Source organism: Protopterus annectens, chromosome 5.part1 (genome assembly GCF_019279795.1).
Source record: "Protopterus annectens isolate FY-2018-M chromosome 5.part1, PAN1.0, whole genome shotgun sequence".
NCBI lineage: Eukaryota > Metazoa > Chordata > Ceratodontiformes > Protopteridae > Protopterus > Protopterus annectens.
This window is the reverse complement of record NC_056736.1, coordinates 443,265,899-443,285,923: the sequence shown is the minus strand read 5'-3', so window position 1 is coordinate 443,285,923 and position 20,025 is coordinate 443,265,899. Positions and strand designations below refer to the sequence as shown.

Genomic DNA, 20,025 nt, shown 5'->3' with positions numbered 1-20,025 from the left:
ATCTGACCCGACACCTGCAGCAGCTGGTAAGGCCCCAACAGTTCATCGCCAAATGGATGCAGGGTCTCAGGAATATGTGTTATGCTGCCCGACTGAAAGGACTCCAGCTCTATTCAGTCGCATACCACTTGCTCAGAGGTGACCTGTGCCTGACATACAAGGCCATGTCGAACCCAGATTTGATAACTATGCTTCACCTGAAGAATCTAGATCCTCAGAACCACAAGGGCAGGTGACTTAAACCTTTACACGGTCATTAATAGAATGTGCTGGAGGGACAGATTCATCACCCAGACACTCACTATGCTGTGGAACAACATCCCAGTACATGTGAGGCAGAGCACCTCGCTGGCCTTGTTCAAGAGGAGTCTTGACCAATGGATGGGAGATTGCAGATATACCCCAGGGATTACTTCAGTGTCACTGCTTGACAGAGGTACAGCAATATAATAGGCATAGTTTTCTTCAAACTGAAGGGGTGGCGAGGGCAACATAACTATGGGCTAGGCTTGTAGATGCCCTTGGGCGGATAGCCTACTATGAACCTATGAACCTATGTTCGTAGTTTGTCCCATTCACACTTGTCTATCCCCTGTCCTCATTCGTACGTGGATATTTCTGTGGCACATGATTGAACTATGTATTACCTGCAGGTATGATGTGTACAATGCACATATGTCACGGTTGATTACAGTGTATCTGTGTACCTACCTCTGTGATACTGAGGAGTACCACACATCCTTCACAGCATTACATGCATATGTCCATACTGTTATTCGTTGGCCTGTGGGGAGTTGTCAGGGCAACGGTTACACATGTCCCTGTTTGTGCACGCATCATGGTGGTCTTTGACCGGCCTCCGTTGCTATCGTGGGATGGACGGTGGTGTTGGTGTGTGTTTGGGTTGTGTTTCCACTGCCAATACGTCAGTGGGGGGTGGGGTTGGCACATGTTCCTCTTTGCAGGGGGCCCCATCCTGGACATTTGTGTCATGCGTCGACACTTGGCACATGCCATATGTCCTGTGATATTCCCACAGTCATGTATGCCTTCCTGCATTACTACTGCGTGTTACTGACAGTTTGTATCTGGTACGCATGGCTATTATGTTGGATAGCTTAGCCTATTCTCATGATATGACATACCCATTCATCCAGGCATATACATGTTATTCAATCCTTTGCATTGGCCGTGGGTGTTTGGCCATCCGGCACCACTATTATCTACGTGTGATGTCCCACCTTCACCTTCTGTGCATGTGGCACCCTGTTGGGGTGTCCTGCTTGGTGGGCGGATGTTCCACCCTATGTGTTGTTTGACATGTCTGCATAGCTAATCATCGGTACAGTGGCTGCACATACTGCTTTGTCCAGATGTGTACAGTTATGGACACCGTGGCGTGTGAACGCCTATGGGGTTTCAACAGGTCCATACCACATGCGGGATGTACGCATTCTGCTGACACATTCACATGCAGCCATTTGGATATCAGTACCTGAGGTGGGATGTTGACATGTGGGGTACATATTTGCACGCGTGGCACTGCCTAGGACAATACTTCATACTACATTTGAGGTATACCCACTGTGTGTAGGTGTGCAGCTGTGCAAGGCTGCTAGCTGGGTTGGGTGGACGGTCGTACATGGGTGCGGGTTACATGCTATGACGGGGCTGTTGTGTATTACATTTGCATGCATGGGTTCTGCTTCTGGATATTATGCTTCGGCATACGCCGTCCTATGTGTATGCGATGGGCACGTTGCTGGGTGTAGTACATGTTGCTATGCACATGTTTGTCTGTGTTTAGGGTATCTGGTTTCCTTCTGGTTGTTATATAGACACGGCTGCCCAGTTGTGTACTCTCACTACTGCTGGTGACCATGCCCATGGGGCTACTTGTGTGTAGGTGCGGCGCGCTGACATGCTGCGGTACACCTTCACTGGGTATGCCCACTGACAGTGCATTGCGTGACGGACACGGTATTACGCGTATCCTTTGTTCCTTGGACGGGTACAATTTGGACTTCGTGGGTTAATGTTTGGTTCTCCGTTTTGTGTAAACGGGTACTATGTTGCATACTCTGCGTACGTTTCATTATCCATGGACACTGGCTGGTGCGGTTACTATTGCAGGTGGCCTGTGACAGTCAGCACTTTAGGTTGCTCCTCGCCTGCCGTCTTGGCCACGCCTATGGGCGCATCCTACTTGGGCTCGCGCACGTGCCCTCTGCACGTGGTTGTGGTTGCGGCGCGCACTCATTACTATGCATGTTGTGCTGCTACGCCGATTATACACTGCACTGCCGGCGCACGCCGAGCTTCATGAATCCGGGGGTTAGTCTCATGAGAGGAACTAGATAGGGTTGCCCATTCTTACCTTTGTTATTTGCGCTATACCTAGTGCCACTAATGAGAGACAGACAATCCTTAGGAATGTAAATGCAGAAATGTAAATGAAAACATAGCGCTCTCTGCAGATTAAATCATTTTATGAGTGTCCAACTCTGAAGAAGAACTAAATATTATATTTGATAAATTGAATTATTTTGTTAGTGTAGCTGGATTAAAAACATAATTTATTACACTAGCTTTTTTGTCTTTGTTTTGTTTATGTCCTATCTTATGACATGGTTTAGAAGTCTTCCTTTTTGTTGGGGGCATGAAAAAAAAAGATATTAGGGGGTTTGCTTAAAGCAAGATATAAAAGAAGCAGCTGAGGAAATGTGGGTGACAAGCAGTTAGAAGATTATAAACAAGATTAGACAACAGAAATTATTTATGGATCTTGATAATAAAATTATAAGAAGTCAAAATGTTTTTGATCCTGTGAGCTCTATATGTAGCTAAAGCATATAAGTATCAACCAAGAGAACAGATATGGAAAATATGAAAAAATTCAATTAGGGAATTTATTTGGAAAAATAAAAAGTGGTTTGGGAAAAACTGATATTGGCAAAGGAGCAAGGAGGCTTAAGATTGCCAGATTTGGAAATGTGCTGCAATATATACAGCTTAGAGCACTTTATCTGGCCCAAAACTCTACGTATATGCCTAAACGTAAAGCAGTGTTAGAGATTGTACCTGCAGAGACAGCCACAGCTCCTTGTATAGGTATTTGGGTAGATTTAGAGGAAATACATGGAGAACATTGTTTGTCACCATATGTATATAAAACTATCAAACAGATATTTGATTTAAATTAAGTTAGACAATGGAAATACAGAATTATTTATAAAGGATATGCTACACTGAAAAACAACTTAAGAGGTAATAACAGTCTGGTGGAAATATGAAAAAAGAATAAACAGCCATGATATTGGGAACATATTTTGAAAAGAGATGAGCTCATTAAGTGGGAAGAAGCAAAGCAAGTATTTGGGCACAACATTCTGGATCAATTAATTCATCCAGGTCTTGCATTTGACTTGAATGAGGATATTAAGAACGGAAGGTTTATTTTTTTTGTTTGTTTTTTTTTTTAGTGTTTGTTTGTGTCTTTCGGCTTTTCCCGGTTAGGGGTCGCCACAGCGGAACTCCAGTCTGCTAATGATTGGCGGTTGATTTTTACATACTGGCTTGCCAGGCCTGATGCACAATTTTCAATGAAGGTACGCCCATTCACATGTGTCTCCACGCAGAAGACGGTCTAGCTGAGAATCGAACCGGACAGCATCTTACTGTGAGGCGACAACACTACCGCAGCACCACCACCGCGGGTAAGAATCATAAATATAGTATATAAGACTATATTCAACGTGAAAACACACCATAAGATAAAATTTAAAAAATATATATTGGATTGTGAAATTACTGAGGGACATGATCAATTAGGAATGGAAGGAGATTTTTCTCATCCCTGGATATGCATCTAATTCAAGACAATTAATTTTGTGCATGAAAATATATTCATAAATATATTTATATTCCGGTAAGACTTGAAAAATGTTCTCAAGCATAAGGAGTGATTGTTGGCATTCTGATGGCTTAGATAGAAAATGATTTAATCTCATTTTAGGGGCATTTTTGTTGAGCTGGTTTAAAATAATATGTGCTAATGAGATGAAAAGAAAATCTGTTTTTGCTTTTAGTAGTAGCTAAGAAAGCTGCAACAAGAAAGTGGAAATCTAAACAAAAAAAAAGTAACTTCGGTAAAAAGTGCACATGGAGGTTAATGAACTATTTGGAAATGAAATCTGTAAAAGATCAGAGACAAGACTTTGAGAGCTAAATGGCCTTTATGAGATTTCACAGAGGATAATGATCTTGAGCAAAATTCTGGCACACAATGAGTTTCCAAGTTTGCTTAATGAAGTAAGCCAATATAAAGTCATTAGTATTGGTGACACTAATAATTTAAGGACTTTTTTATTTAATGATGCTGTACTAGAAGTTTGATATTTGTTTAAAAGAACAGAAAATATAAAGAAGGTAAACAAATCACCTGCTCTCTTATTATAAATAGTTTTTATGTACGTGTGTGTGTTACTTTTCTCTTTTTCCTTTATTATGGGACAATATGGACTACTGGATAGATGGCAAGTAATGATAAAACATTTTATTTTTAGTTTTTGTTTGTTTGTTATTTTCTTTGCTTTTGAGCCAATTAACGAGGGAGAGGAATTTTTTTTGCAGTTCATGTTGAAATGAGTGGGTTGTGTGGTTTGAGCAGAAGATATATGCGTCATCAACATATAATAAGACTGGAAGTTGAGGAAGGTCAAGACTAAGCTTATTTATAAAAATGGAGAGCATAGAGGCTAGTATAGAGCGTTGAGGGACCCCTTGAAGTATGGGAGTGGTGGCTGATGTAGTATTGTTAACATTTACTGACAAATGTTGGTTGGATAGGTAGTTTTATTACCAGGGAATAGCGTCAAGGCTAATTCCAATGTCAGTGAGGTGGTTAAATAGGATTGGGTAGTCAACCACGTCAAAGGCTCTGGTTCCAGTAAGGAGGCTTTTATCCATAGCTAAATGGGTGTAATCAGTGAAAGTCCAAAGTCTTGGCCAGATCAGAAACCATGTTGCTTGGAAGACAGAAGGCAGTATTGACTTATGTAGTTTGAGAGTTGATGACAGACCAGTTTTTCTGAGATTTTCCCAAGGGTATAGAGGATAGAGATTGTGGTAATCCCTAGGTGGCTTGGGGTTTAATTTTGGGGGGGAGAGCTATGATTTTTGCAGTTTTCCATATATTGGGCATATAGTTTTGAGTTTAGCAAATGTTATAGATTTGTAACAGACAAGTAACAATGTACTGTTTACATTGGAATATGAATCAAAGAGAGGAGGGTATCTGTCCTTTAGGCAAGTCAAGTTTTAGGTTTGAAAGGAGAGACATAATACATTGAATTATCTTTTTTTTTTTTTTTTTTTTAAGTAGAAGAGGACAGTATAAGTGGAAGGTGAGGGAGAGGTTGAGTGAGGGAGTGAAGTATGTGAGCTGATGCAAGGGAGGGGGTAGAGAAGTCCATACTAAATTCTGAGAATGAGAGGGAAGAGGAGGAAGCGATAACACTGGGAGGAGTTTTATGATCTTGTTAACTGTCCAGAATTATTTAGGGGATGAAAAAGGTTTGATGTGTTCTCATATGACTTCTGATTGCATTTGTGGACAAGTTTCTGAGGATGGTGAAGTGTTGTCTGGTAGAAGGAGTTGGGTCAGACATCCAGGGGTGCTGGACTTTGTCTCTTGAGAGCTAGAAGGGTTTTGAATTTGTAAGTGAGCCAGGTGATTTTTCTTGAGTTTGTTTAGCCTTGAGTTTTACATATTACAGAGAAGTTGGGTAGAGAGCACGTGGCCTAAAGATACATTTCATGATAATCCTAAGGTCTCTCTGCTGTCCAGTAAGACAAACTACTGTTTGCATTCCACATAAATGATACTGAACTGTAGTTTGGTTCTTTATTCCTAATTTAACAACTGTAATCTTTTTTTCAGATTGAGGTGATTGTTTATACTACTGGTGAGCTTAGCACTGTCGGAAATCAGTACACTAACAGAGTATCATTTGTTGGCGATGTGGAACAAGGGACAGCCAGCATTTTGCTCCTTAATGTGCACGTGATGGACAATGGAACATATAGATGTGAAATCATTATTCCCTCTGATGCGACGGGTACTAAGTTTGCCAAAGCTTCTCTTCTTGTTTTAGGTAAGAAGATTCATTTGGTCAAAAAATCAGATTGTGTTTTATGCCAAGCTAAAATGAGAATGATATCCAAGTTGATGGTTAGATTACAGAAGTAAATCCCAAGGTATAATCAGTTTTCATAAAATACACTTGCTGACTTCAGTGAAGGAAAATGTTTACTGTTAGTCATAGACTTGGGTTTGTGATGCAACATTTAAGAACTGAAATTCAGCTGTGCAAGTGAAGAAGGCCAATGTCAAAACGTCTTAGATCCAGCTAGCTTCTATGGCACTACCCCATCCCTCTATGCTATATAGCACTAATGAGACACACTCACAAATCATGGTCTTTTTACAAAACAATTAACAGTTTCTCATAAACAAGGTGCAGTAAATGAAGGTCTGCATTTTAGCAGGTCAATCTTTAACCCAGTTTATTGTAACATACGAATCCACCTTACCCACACTCGTTCATCTGTTTTAATGCTTCAGTTTATTCTAAGATACAAATCCACCTTACCCACACTCGTTCATCTGTTTTAATGCTTCAGTTTATTGTAACATACGAATCCACCTTACCCACACTCGTTCATCTGTTTTAATGCTTCAGTTTATTCTAAGATACAAATCCACCTTACCCACACTCGTTCATCTGTTTTAATGCTTCAGTTTATTCTAAGATACGAATCCACCTTACCCACACTCGTTCATCTGTTTTAATGCTTCAGTTTATTGTAACATACGAATCCACCTTACCCACACTCGTTCATCTGTTTTCTAATGCTTCAGTATATTGTATGCCAATACATATTTGGTCTCTTCATGTACATTTGCAAAATATATTTGTTTTATGCCTTTCTGTTTCATGTTAGAATCCAGGTTGCTGAGGAGTGCATAGCTCTGACTTTATCCATTCATTTTTAACCTGTTATCCCTATCAATTTATCCAGAACCCCATCTGTATTTTTCCAACTACATCCAACAGGGTGATGGTACATTTTTTCCCTTGGCTATTGTTCTGGCAGTCTCTATGAAAGTTAATTTATGTAGTCAATTATTATTATTATTATTATTTTACATTTGTTAACCGGGGATGTCTGTCTGAGCCAAAAAGGCCCTTTTTCAGCAGAGGCCCGGGGAGAAAAGCTCCACAGAGAAAAGTTACAGATGCATTTAGTTATTTAGACATGATCAGTATACACACAAATTACAAAAGATATGTTTTTACAGTGGTATGCAGCATATCAACAGTTACATTGGAGAGAGCAAACAAAAAAATATTAATTTCAAAATAAAGGTAATTAATAGATTTGTGGTGTACAGCTGACATTTGGAACATGGGTAGAATACATACATAGTACACAGGTACAGTACATACATTGTAGATGTCAGTGTTTGTGAGCAAGATTGAAAACTATTATCAAGTTCTCTAGGTTTAGTATGTGTACCTTATCCGCTTTCACTAGCCTGGGGAGCAATCATGGCACTGCCAACTTTGCTTGAGATGTTGCCTGATGAGGTCTTTAAAGGAGGCTTTGGATGATGTGTTTTGAATGCTAGTCGGGACAGAGTTCCATTTTGTAGCCACTGAGCTACTATATAGAGCATCTCCGCAGCTATTGTAGCTGTTGGTAACTTCTAGTAATAGTTTGCTTGATGGTCTAAGAGGCCTTTTGGCTGAGTGATGTTGTACTAGGTTTTTGAGAGCAGGACACTTATTGGGGAGGTAATAGATTGAATGACAGAAGCAGAGCTGTTTGTAGGTTAGGAGGTTGGGCAGTTCAAGCCAGTGGAGCTGTCTCAAAGCAGTACAGTGATGAGTTCTATATGAGCAATTTGCAGCAAAGTGGGCAATTCTGTTATAGCAGGCTACCATTTTGCTTAGTTCAGTTTTGTTGAGATTAGTCAGAATGGGAGATGCATAGAGTAGGGTGGATAGAAGTTGGGAGCGAGCAATGACTGATCTTGTGTTGTTGGTAAGAAATGGTTTGATACAGTAGAGTGATCCCAGTTTGGCATGTACTGTTTTAATAGTTAAGTTGAGATGACTATCAGATTTTAGGTGGGAGTCTATGGTTATTCCCAGTAGCTTAGCCTGTGCCACTGGAGCGATTGGAGTAGCATTTGTGGAGTAGATAGTGAATTGACTGTTATCAGTCTTTTTGTTAAAAGTGGTTATAATCATAAGCTGAGTTTTCTTTGGTTTGAGAATAAGTTGGGCTTTGGTAAGGTAGTTTTCAACGTCCAAGAATGCTAGTCGAGTTGTTTGCAGGAGGGTGGGAATGTTTTGTGCAGCACAGATTAAGGTAGTGTCATGTGCATACTGAATGATAGATGCATGCTGTGTGGAGGTATGGAGGTAATTTGTGAAGATTGTGAATAGTAGTGGTCCTAAGATAAAACCCTGTGGGACTGCTATAGTTATGGGCAGCTGAGGGGAGAGAGAGAATTTTCCCATTTCACAGCTTTGGTACCTGTCGGTTAAGTAGCTTTGGAACCAGGTAAGAGTGGAATTTGATAGGTGATATTCGTTTAGTTTGTTTAGCAGGATTTGGTGCGAGACTGTGTCAAATGCTTTGGACATATCCAAAAAAAGAGTGGACACCTGCAGGCCTTCATTTTTGACACTGTTTACTGTGGCTGCGAAGTGGAGGAGGGCTGTAGTGGTACTATGGGCAGGTCTGAAACCATGCCGAGTAGGTGACAGGATGTTGCTGTCTAGGAGATATTTTAGCGTCTGGGTATGGATGCATTTTTCTAGGGGGGGAGAGTAAAGCAATGGGTCTGTAGTTAAGTTCAGTGGAGGTCTCGCCTTTATGTATGTGTATAACATAGGATATTTTCCAGAGTTTGGGCAATAGTTTTTAATGATTGCTCTGTTTGAGAGTGGAGATTGGGATAGCAGTAGATCTGCTGTGAGTTTCAAGAAATAGCTGGGGAGTACGTCGGCTGCTGTTGATGAGGTTTTTAGTTTGGAGAGCATGCTTTTAATTGAAGTGGTGGAAACTGTTTTGAGAGTAAAGCTTGTATTAGTATTTGTGTTGGGGGAGATAGTGAGGAAGGATACAATTGAGTTCACAAAGTGGGAGTTGAATTGTGTTTCGATGGGAACTTTGGTGTCAGGGGTGGTTGGTTTGGGGTTAGCCTTTTGGGTGGGTTTTAGTAGCTGGTTTACATTTTCCAAAATTTTTGGGGGTTGTGTTGGTATTTAGTTTGTAATGTCGTGTAGTAGGATTTTTTGTACAGCCTAATGCATTTTTTTGCACTGTTGCGCAGTTCTTGGTACTTAGGCTTTGTGTTTGTTTGTTTTTTTTTATAGTAAAGCCAGGCAGTGTCTCTGAACTTGAGGATTTGTTTGGTTTCTTTACTAAGCCAGGGGTTTGTAGAGGTTCTAAACTTGATTTTGCGCAATGGAGCGACATTGTCTAGGTGTTGCAGAAATGTTTTGTTGAAATATGCTACAGCCTGGTCAAGTGAGAGGGTTTTTAGAGGAGTCCAGTCACAGATACAGAGTAAAGTATTGAGGACCTCAGGAGAGAATTGTTTTGTGTTTCTAGTGAATATATAGTTAGTGGTTTTTCATATGCTTGTTCTACTACATACAAAGTATATTATGTTCTGGTCACTTAAAGTATCTGGGAGACTGCCTGTGTGGGGTTACAATGTGGGGTTGTTAGGACCTAGTCAAGGATAGATTCCCTTTTAAATGTTTTATCACATCTAGTTGGAATTTGGACTAGCTGCTGGTAGCCATGGAGATTTGTTAGATTACTTGGTGGTTCAGATATGCAGGTGAACCAATCTAGGTTGAAATCCCCCAGAATAAGGGTTTCTTGTGAGTATGTGGAAGAACACCAGGATAAGAAGTCTTCAAGGCTAGCAGGTGTATATCCAGGTGGAATATAGATCACAATTGTGATGATGACCTTTTTAGGGTGAAGTTGAAGTTGTGAGATAAGTATGTCCCAATTATTGGGGGAGGGGTAGGAGTTTGGTAAGTGATGTACAGTTAAGTTGGACTTGTACAGTAAGGCAGTTCCACCCCCTTTACAAATTGGTCTGTCTTGTCTAATGATATTGTAGCCAGTAGGGAGAACTTCTGAATTAGCTATGTTTTTATTTAGCCAGGTTTCTGTTAAAGCAACTATGTCTGGTGAGTAGTGTGCTATTGTGACCTGGAGCTGAGAGAGCCTGAGCGTTAGTGAGGGCGAACAGAGTGGGGCAGAGCCCACCAAGACAAGAGTAAAAAGTAAGTATAACTTTACAAATCTGAACACTTAAACAAATTCCTGAGGTTTAATGGCTTACCAGCAAGCAGAATGCAACTGCTGAGGAGCACTTGTGTCCTGGTGGGAGACTATAAATTTAAAGATGGTGCCATGCTCAGCAGGATTCTAATATAGACATAGTATTGGGGGAGGGAGATAGCACAAGGGGTGTAAACCAGGTGGAATGCAAAGAAACCAGAGAGGCAGTCAGTGGAAAACTATCAGTGAAGGCCTCAGAGGGGTTAAGTAAGAATTCAAACTATACCTGTAAAGTGAAGGAGAGAAGAGACAGCAAACTTTATTAAGGTTGGGAGTGTGTCTTCACACTGACTTGCTGATTAGTAACCAGTTTGTGCACAGATTAGAGTAGGGAGATACATTAGCAATGAAGGGGAATGTATAGAGATGCAAATAAACAGGTGGGCCTCCAAGTGATACAACTAAGGCAGAAAGCACTGAGAGGGCTGCTTGATGGTTAATTTAGTCACAGGGATCTGAATTTAATGTATACTGTAATGTATAATGTATAGGATTACTGCACTAGCTGGGGGGGGGACACAAGGCTACAACAGTCAGTTTTATTAGCACACTGAGAACTGCTAAGAAATACTGCTACTGTAATATCTTCACTATCATAAACATGCAAGTAGAAATTGATTTTGGACATGTGACCAATTATCTGGAGTATACGTAATCAGTTTTTTTGTGAATGTGAAAGATGGTTCTGATGAAGTCCTGACAATATAGAATGAAAGCACTTAACCCAATAGTTTTAAATATTTTATATTCCATCTATTTGATACATTTGTGGTTGATTTTTAACTGATTGGTCACCACTGCAACCAAATATCATCTGAAACACCATCGGGAACGGAACATTGTCAGCTTATTTCTGGTTTGAGTTGTTTGTTTTGCTGCATGGTCCTCTCTGTAGAAGTCCCAAAGCCATCAGACATTACCATGATATTTTTGAGTTCTAAAGTTTTTCACTGTCTAACTTGCCTCTCATTTAGGCATTTCCAGATTTTATGTATGAATGAACCCCCTTCTCTAGCATCTCATTAAGGATCTAACAGAGTACCTTATTCCACAATGACTCATTTTATAAGTTTGCTTCATGTTTTAAAAGCTCTGTATTATAAACGCCTTCAAAGCAATATGCACACACCAGAGTTTGTGTAGGAGTGTCTGTCTAAATTTAAATTCTGATTCATTAAGGTATTTAAACCTAAGCCTCATCAGAGGAAAACTATTTAAATAAGATATTGCTATATAAAGCTATAGCTAATACTTGGATAAAGTTTGCAGTACTGAAAATAGATCATAGGCTTCTGTAAAAAAGATGGGTCTTTAGGGAGCATTAACAAACTGTAACATGACCATGTAGAGGTCACACTTCACAGACATCTACTGAAGCCTATATGGGAGATTTTATATAGGTTCATAGTAAGCACTAGGCTTGCTGTCCTTGCAAGTCATTTTAAACCTAGCCATTTTCTGTTTTTGTGCTCAAATTAACCTATTCCATTTGATGAGAGATCAGCCTTACCCATCCCATTGTTAACTATATATTACCCCTAATGAGAATAACTAGGATCATATCATTGTTAATTTGAGGGGACCCATGCATGGGATAAAGCATTTAGCTGCCTGTGCCCATTAGTAGTACAGAAGACAGTCCTGGGGTAAAATTTTGTTTCTCTTCCACAGATCCGAATTGTGCTTGAATATGGACATAGATGAACTTTTTTTATGTAGATAGGGAGTCTGTTCCAAAATAATGGTATCCTCTGTAAAATATACCTGTCTCTCCAAACCATGATGTTGATGTTAGAAAAGGAGGTTTAGATCCCTAGATCAAGTATTTCTGATGACATGTGATTTGATGATGTACAGTAGGTCCATCAGTATTGGATCAGGGGATGCATTGTATGCCAGACACAGATCACCTCGTAGCAGTCTGTAGGATACTAAGTATAGTGACAGGGTTATCAGTCAGTCCGTGTAGGACATGTTGTTTAGGCCTTGTATCCTTTTAGTAAGCTATCTCTGTGGGAATTCCTGTTGTTGCATGTATCAGACAGCTACATGCCAAAGGAGACATTATACTCAATGACTGCCTAATGAGGGCATAGTACAGGGGGGAAATAATTTTCCTAGATCTGTTTGCAATCCCTTTATTTACAAGATGGGTAATATAGAAGGACTTTCTTATGACAGTGGACACATATTGGCTGAAAGTTAGGTGACTGTCCCCGTAAGTTTCCAAATCCCAAACAACTGGGGCAACTCTCAGGGGTGTATTGTCTATGTGGTCCTTCCCCAGGGTAGATGACTTTCCAAAGGGTACAATAATGTATCTTTTTAAATGCCTTGTGGATAGAGGTAGCTGATAAATGCTTTATCCCACACATGGGTCCCCTCAAATTATCTATGGTATGATCCCAATTATTCTAACTAAGGGTAATATTTAACTATCAACAATGGAGTGGGTAAGGACAATTGAACACCAAATGGGATAGGTTAATTCAAGCATCAGAAAGGAAATTGGCTAAGCTTAAAATGGCCCTCAAGGGCAGCAAACCTAGTACTTACCTTTGAACCTATACACATATCAACTCTCATTTCATCACATCCTAGGAACAGGAGAGTTCGCCCTGCCCTCCTGGCAGAACTCAAGCCTGTTTCCAAGATGCAGTGATATGAGAATTGATCATTTCTGAATTTAGCATGGGTTGATAGTGTCTGCTCAATGATATGAAATAAACTTATAAAATTATTTATATATATATATATATATATATATATATATATATATATATATATGGGTCTACTGTAATTGGTCAAATTCCCACAATCTCAAACTTCATATGGCCAACTCCGTATGGCCGAGTTTGTGAAAGCTCGACCGGACTGCATGGAGATCTGCCTACAGCTCGTAATGGGAATATTTCCCGTTACTGCACTGTAGTGCGATCTCGGAGTTGGTATATTTAAGTTGGGCAGGGTGCAGCCCCACATTGGGGGTGCAGGGGGTTGCTCCCATGCAAAATACTGATTTTATTAGTATTTCTTTTGTTTTTTGCCGGTTCGGAAAACCAGCTTTCGCAATAATGCACTTTCACAATAGTGCAGTTTCGCTCTTATGGGTGTGGATGTTGCTTGTTCGAGATTTTGGGATTTCGAGCAACCAACATAGACCCATATATATATACATATATATATATATATATATATATATATATCTGTATAGGGTGTGGGTGGATGTGTTTATAAAATGAAGTAAAGTCAGTTTCATGAAACAGAGTTTCATCAGAACTGACATCTTATCTTCAAACTCCACCCTTTGTCAGCACATTCTGTTGACTTATACAAAATAAAGAAAGTAAGTACATCAGGAAGACTTCTGTACTTAATATAAACATCCATAATAATACATAACTACTCTGCCAGGTTAGGTGAGTGTCCCGGGTTTGATACGGCAGCAGCCAATCCCCCCCCCCCATAACAGTCTGTCATATCCCCACTTCTAGCCTATCTCACACTCTATTTTCCATTTTTTTATCCTGCCTGCCCAGATCTATACTGGTTCCTCTCCTCTATCTCCTCATTCCCCTTCAGCCTGGAAATACCTCAGCTGTGGCATACTCCGTAATTCTGGTGACTGCCCACTAGGTGGCGCCTCTTTACTTGCTGCTTATATCCTTACTCTCTCCCTTTATATCTTACTAGCTACACCTTCTGTTCTTAAATATAGCTCTTCTCCTACTAGCCCACCATTAGTAGATTCCTAGCTCTAGTTAAACCCTGTGTCTTAATAGTTTTACTGTGCCCTAAGGGTCTAATATCTTTATCCACCCCTCTAAGCATCCTACATCTCCCACTGTTAAGCCTCTCGCCTCCCAGTTACACTTTCCACCTATACACTCACCTGTTGCCTCTCTTTTCTCACTGATTGTCCTCTTGGATTCAGGACTCCTTGTCCTTTCTTCTCTACATGACTCTCCAGGTAATACCTACCTATTTATTTCCCACTGAACTCCGTATGCTGTTTGCCTCCTATTGTATCTCTAGTCACTCTGTGCTCTTCCTCTGACTTAAACTCCTCCCCCCCTATACTGTGTACATACCTTGCCTATCTCACGGGTTCTGCAATTAACCTCCTACACTTGTTATCTCCCCTCCCCCTTCCCCCCACAACCTCCCGTACCTTATAAATATACCCACTCTTTAGCTGACACCATCTTTTCCACTCTTGCCTAGACCTGGTTGCTGTCCACCCTGCTCAGGCACCCCCACCTGCAGTAAGTTATCCTCATTACAAATTCTATATTACATTACCTGAATTTTGACATCTTTATGTTCTCTTGAATTGAATGTGTGCTTTAATGTTAATCTGGCTGCTTTAAACCTCTGTTTACAATTGCTTGAATTGTTACCAATATGCTTAATTTTTATCTGCTTCAGTTGTGTTTTACGCTTAACTTGCAGTGTGTTCTCCCATAACCTACCTGGCTGCTTTTAAAGACTGTTAAGATTGCTATATCCAATAGCATTAGGCATGCTTTATTCAGTAATATGTGTTACATAGCAGCCTTTACCTGACTGCCTGAATAGTAAACTTAATCACTTTCTAGAACTGTATATTGTTTAAGGTATTTGATTTTTGTTTAATAATAGCGTACAGTGCGCTCCATATTGTGATTTCTTTTGCCCACGCTAATAAGTCTTTCCTTCGCCTGCATCTGTTAACATCATTAATATCTTAAACTGCACATCATGTAAGGTACTTGATTTGATAATAGTAGCGCATAGTGTGCTCCATAATGTAATTGATACGCACACGTTATCTCCGATCAGCGTTCTGCACATGGGCCTTCCTCAAACGGGCGTTTATTTTTTTCTTTTGTATCACCTGTTAAAAGCAGCCTATAATTTATACTACCAACATAATTTATCTTAATACTTACCAGGAATGCATAATGTGTAAGTTTTTACTCTTTCAATAGTTGTTTTCTTGCCCACGCTAATTTTCTATCGGCATTGTGCACATGGGCAAATCCACTAACAGGCGTTAATAACCTATTTAGATTACTATAACGCTTTCTTCTCACATCATTTAGTCTTTATTTATAATCTCCGGTCTTTTAACTACACTTTACTGTTAAAAATATGTAAAAAGGCTGCAAGTATATCCTATCCTATTCTTTTATTGCTTTAGCAGAAAGGAACACAGCTGGCATTACTATTATTTTGGTGCTGTTTTCGCATTTAACTGCCAGCGTTTAACCTATGGGACCTAACAATTTGTGCTATCCTTACTAGAATCTGCCTGATGTTCTATCACTGTATATTTGCCACATACGTACGCTATTGTTTTACATCAAGTTTGCATATAGTAAAATCACTATATAAATATTTTACCTGTGTTGTATACTATTGTTTTTCCTGCTGGGTTTTGATATACTATAATGTCTATTTAAAGGTTTGCCTGTGTTGTCTAGCTATTATATTGCTTCCCTCACTACCTGTTTCTCTCTCTCTATATACATTGCAGCTCTGTGTTCCTACTTCTAACCCTGACTGCCTGAAACTGCCCTGCCTTGATTCACATGGTATCACTTTCAGTGTAAAGTAGTTCACCTACCAGCTCCCTGAGAGTACACCCTGGAACACTGAAACAGAAAGTATGTTTGCTAGAGTTAACTAAAGACTGTATCCATAATAATACATAACTACTCTGCCAGGTTAGGTGAGTCTCCCGAGTTTGGTACGGCAGCAGCCAACCCCCCCCTCCCATAGCAGTCTGTCATATCCCCACTTCTAGCCTATCTCACACTCTATTTTCCATTTTTTTATCCTGCCTGCCCAAATCTATACTGGTTCCTCTCCTCTATCTCCTCATTCCCCTTCAGCCTGGAAATACCTCAGCTGTGGCATACTCCGTAATTCTGGTGACTGCCCACTAGGTGGCGCCTCTTTACTTGCTGTCTAACTTATATCCTTACTCTCTCCCTTTATATCTTACTAGCTACACCTTCTGTTCTTAACTATAGCTCTTCTCGTACTAGCCCACCATTACTAGATTCCTAGCTCTAGTTAAACCCTGTGTCTTAATAGTTTTACTGTGCCCTAAGGGTCTAATATCTTTATCCACCCCTCTAAGCATCCTACATCTCCCACTGTTAAGCCTCTCACCTCCCTGTTACACTTTCCACCTATACACTCACCTGTTGCCTCTCTTTTCTCACTGATTGTCCTCTTGGATTCAGGACTCCTTGTCTCTTCCCGCTCCGTTCGCCCTGCGGGCTCACTCCGCTCCCCTACCCTGCCCCCAATTCCCACCCGCCCCCAGGGCCCCTACACTTATTCCTCCTACACCACACCCCCTTTAATACTGCACCAATACCACTGCTCACATCATTATCACATCACACCTCCCTTAACACATTAGTATTAGTCACACCCACCCCCAATTAACTCTGTTTTTCACTTCCCACACTACATTCACCACTACACCAAGTTACCTATCACACCACACATTCAACTATCAACTATTTCACTCCACAATGCCAACATCTCCTACCCACCTCCTAACTCAACTACTTCTCATTCTCACACTACTTCCTTCTCTTTTTACTATCTATCTCTTAACCTCTTACTTAACAACCACTTTACTCCTCTACCCCTTTCCCACAAAATATACTTACACATTACCACTTACCATTACTCCAATCTCTTTAAATATTACATCCACACCCATCTACATACTTCCCAAATTTCACAGACTAGCACCCATTACATATAATAATTCCAATAATAAAAAAATACTTATCCATTCTTACAAACTACTTTACCATAAATACTTTACATACCTTCACTCCCTACTAGATGGAGACATTCACCCTAATCCTGGTCCTAATCATACCTCTACCACTGATAAATATACTCTAATTAATAGTAGCTCCATAACCCCTTCCAAGCCAGCAAACTCTTTCCTCATAGCACATCTTAATATATGCAGCATTAATAATAAAATCCCACACCTCCATGCCCTACTAGATGTCCACCAATTTGATATCCTATGCCTATCTGAAACTTGGCTTAAACCCACAATCAAAGATAATGAAGTTACTCCTCCTGGTTATAATATCATTAGAAATGACCGTACTACCAAAAAGGGAGGAGGGGTTGCAATCCTCTACAAAACCAAACTCCAAATTAGCACCATTGACCTTAACCCATGTTTAGACAACAAAGCTGAATTACTTATCACTAAACTTCAAGTCAACCCTAATAAAGCTATAAATGTCATCTGCCTATACCTACCACCAGGAAACAATATTAATACCCGTGAAAATATCCTGAACTGGCTTACTATCAACCTTCCTCAGGAAACTATAATTTTAGGTGACCTCAATATTGATTGGCAGTCCTGTAATAGTTCACACCCTTCTACCCACATTAACCTACATGGCTTTACTCAAACTATTAACTCCTCTACCAGAACTCACAAACCCAACAACAAAGAAACTATCCTGGACTGGATACTTACTAATAATCCTCTACATACCTACAAAGTAGGGACCCTCCCAGATGATCTAAGTGACGCCTCCCTAACCTATTTTATTAGATCTAAAACCAACCTTACTCATCCCAACATTGCCAGAACTGTTCGCTCCAAAAAACAATTTAACCACGGTCTATTCCTTACGGAACTTAAACAATGTAATTGGTCACCACTGAAATATCTTCCACTTGATGAAGCTGTTGCATATTTTAATTCCACATTCTTATCCATCCTGAACCACCATGCCCCATTACGTACTATTAGATGTAAAGCTAAACCTGCACCTTGGCTCTCAAACACTTCAAGGCATAAAATCCATCTGCGAAACAAAGCCTGGGTGAAATGGCGTTCTACCAAAAACCCAATAGATCGCTTAATTTTCAGACAACTAAGAAATGATACAAAAAAAGCCATAGTGCTAGATAAAAAGAACTTTTACCTCCAAATACAGCAAACCCATCTTAATAAGCCTCAAATGTTCTGGAACAGCATTAACAAACTTCTTCATCCAGGACAATCAGTCACCCCCAACCCTCTAGGCTCCAACCCAGATAATCCCATTCACACTGCCAACTCCTTTAACTCCTTCTTTACCAATGCCATCCAATCTCTTGCTAGCCATCTTACACCAGACACCGCAAACCTGCCTAATTCATCTGTAAATCCTCCTCCTTCCTTTCTATTACAACCAGTGTCTACTTCTACACCAGACACTGCAAACCTGCCTAATTCTTCTGTAAATCCTCCTCCTTGCTTTCTATTGCAACCAGTGTCTACTTCTACTATTTGCTGTCTTCTAATAAAACTTAAACCTTCCACCCCCCTCAGCTGACCAACTCCCAGCAGAATACCTTCAAATAGGAGCCAAATCTATAGCCTACACTATATCCATTCTTATCAACAGAACCATTAGTGAAGGACATGTCCCGACCATCTGGAAAATTTCTTATATTATTCCTCTACACAAAGGTGGGAACTCAAATGATTTCTCTAATTTTCGTCCCATAGCCTTGCTATCTCCCCTGGCAAAAATTATGGAAAAATGTATTCAGAAACAACTTCTAAACCACCTTCTCCAAAATAAGCTACTGGCTAACTGTCAACATGGCTTCAGACCTTACCATAGTACCACCACTGCCCTGCTATCTTTTACAGACTGTATTAACAATAATCGTAACAATGGCTTTCATTCTTCTGCAGTATTCGTTGATTTATCCAAAGCCTTCGACATGGTTCATCACCAGCTGCTCTTGCATATCATGCAATCTCTGTCCCTTGACCCATTAACCATCAACTGGTTAAAATCTTACCTTAATAACAGAAAACAAGCAGTTTTCTGGCACAATAATCTTTCTAATCTCCTCCCTATCTCCCTTGGTGTCCCTCAGGGCTCCATATTAGGGCCGCTCCTATTTTCCATCTATATTAATGATCTTCACTCAGCTATTCCTCATTCTACCTGCATTCAGTACGCAGATGACTCCACTATTATCTGCTCAGCTACCTCTCAAATTGAACTGCAAACCATAACCCAGAATGCATTTAACACTGTGGAACAATGGTTTACAAACCGCTGTCTCCTCCTAAATCCTAAGAAAACAAAACTGCTACTCTTCTCCCCAACACGTAAGTCCACCCCCATAGAATTTACACTTACATCTAACAATGGCACTGTTATCCCTCTAGACCCAACTACCAAGCTCCTAGGAATAACTATTGACAATAACCTCAACTTTGACACACATATTAATAGTACAATAAAAACAGTCAACAAGAAACTTGGATCCCTCTATAAAATCAAACCCTTTCTTACTCCAACAGCCAGGACTGCTATAGCCAGAACTCATCTCATTTCTACTCTACTCTATGCCTCACCCATCTATACAAACCTTTCTAAAACCAACATTAACAAGCTGACTGTATCCTATAATAATATTGCCAGATTTGCTGCTGCCTCTCCTTTCCAAACTCACCGCTGTCTAAATCTTATACGACTCGATTGGTTAGAATTTTTGCAGCATCTTCATTTTTCACAGCTTACTATTGCCCATAAA

The 20,025-nt window shown here is 40.1% G+C and overlaps 1 protein-coding gene across 3 annotated transcripts in view; it reads left to right on the top strand.

Annotated features, from left to right (window-relative positions):
* The window catches only part of GPA33 (glycoprotein A33), a 652,415-nt gene that overhangs the window by 354,084 nt on the left and 278,306 nt on the right, over window positions 1–20,025 (top strand). For all 3 annotated transcript variants that reach the window (XM_044073096.1, XM_044073097.1, XM_044073095.1), the window contains exon 3: window positions 5,942–6,155. In XM_044073096.1, the coding sequence (XP_043929031.1) occupies window positions 5,942–6,155 (214 nt within the window). The remainder of the gene's footprint in view (window positions 1–5,941; window positions 6,156–20,025) is intronic.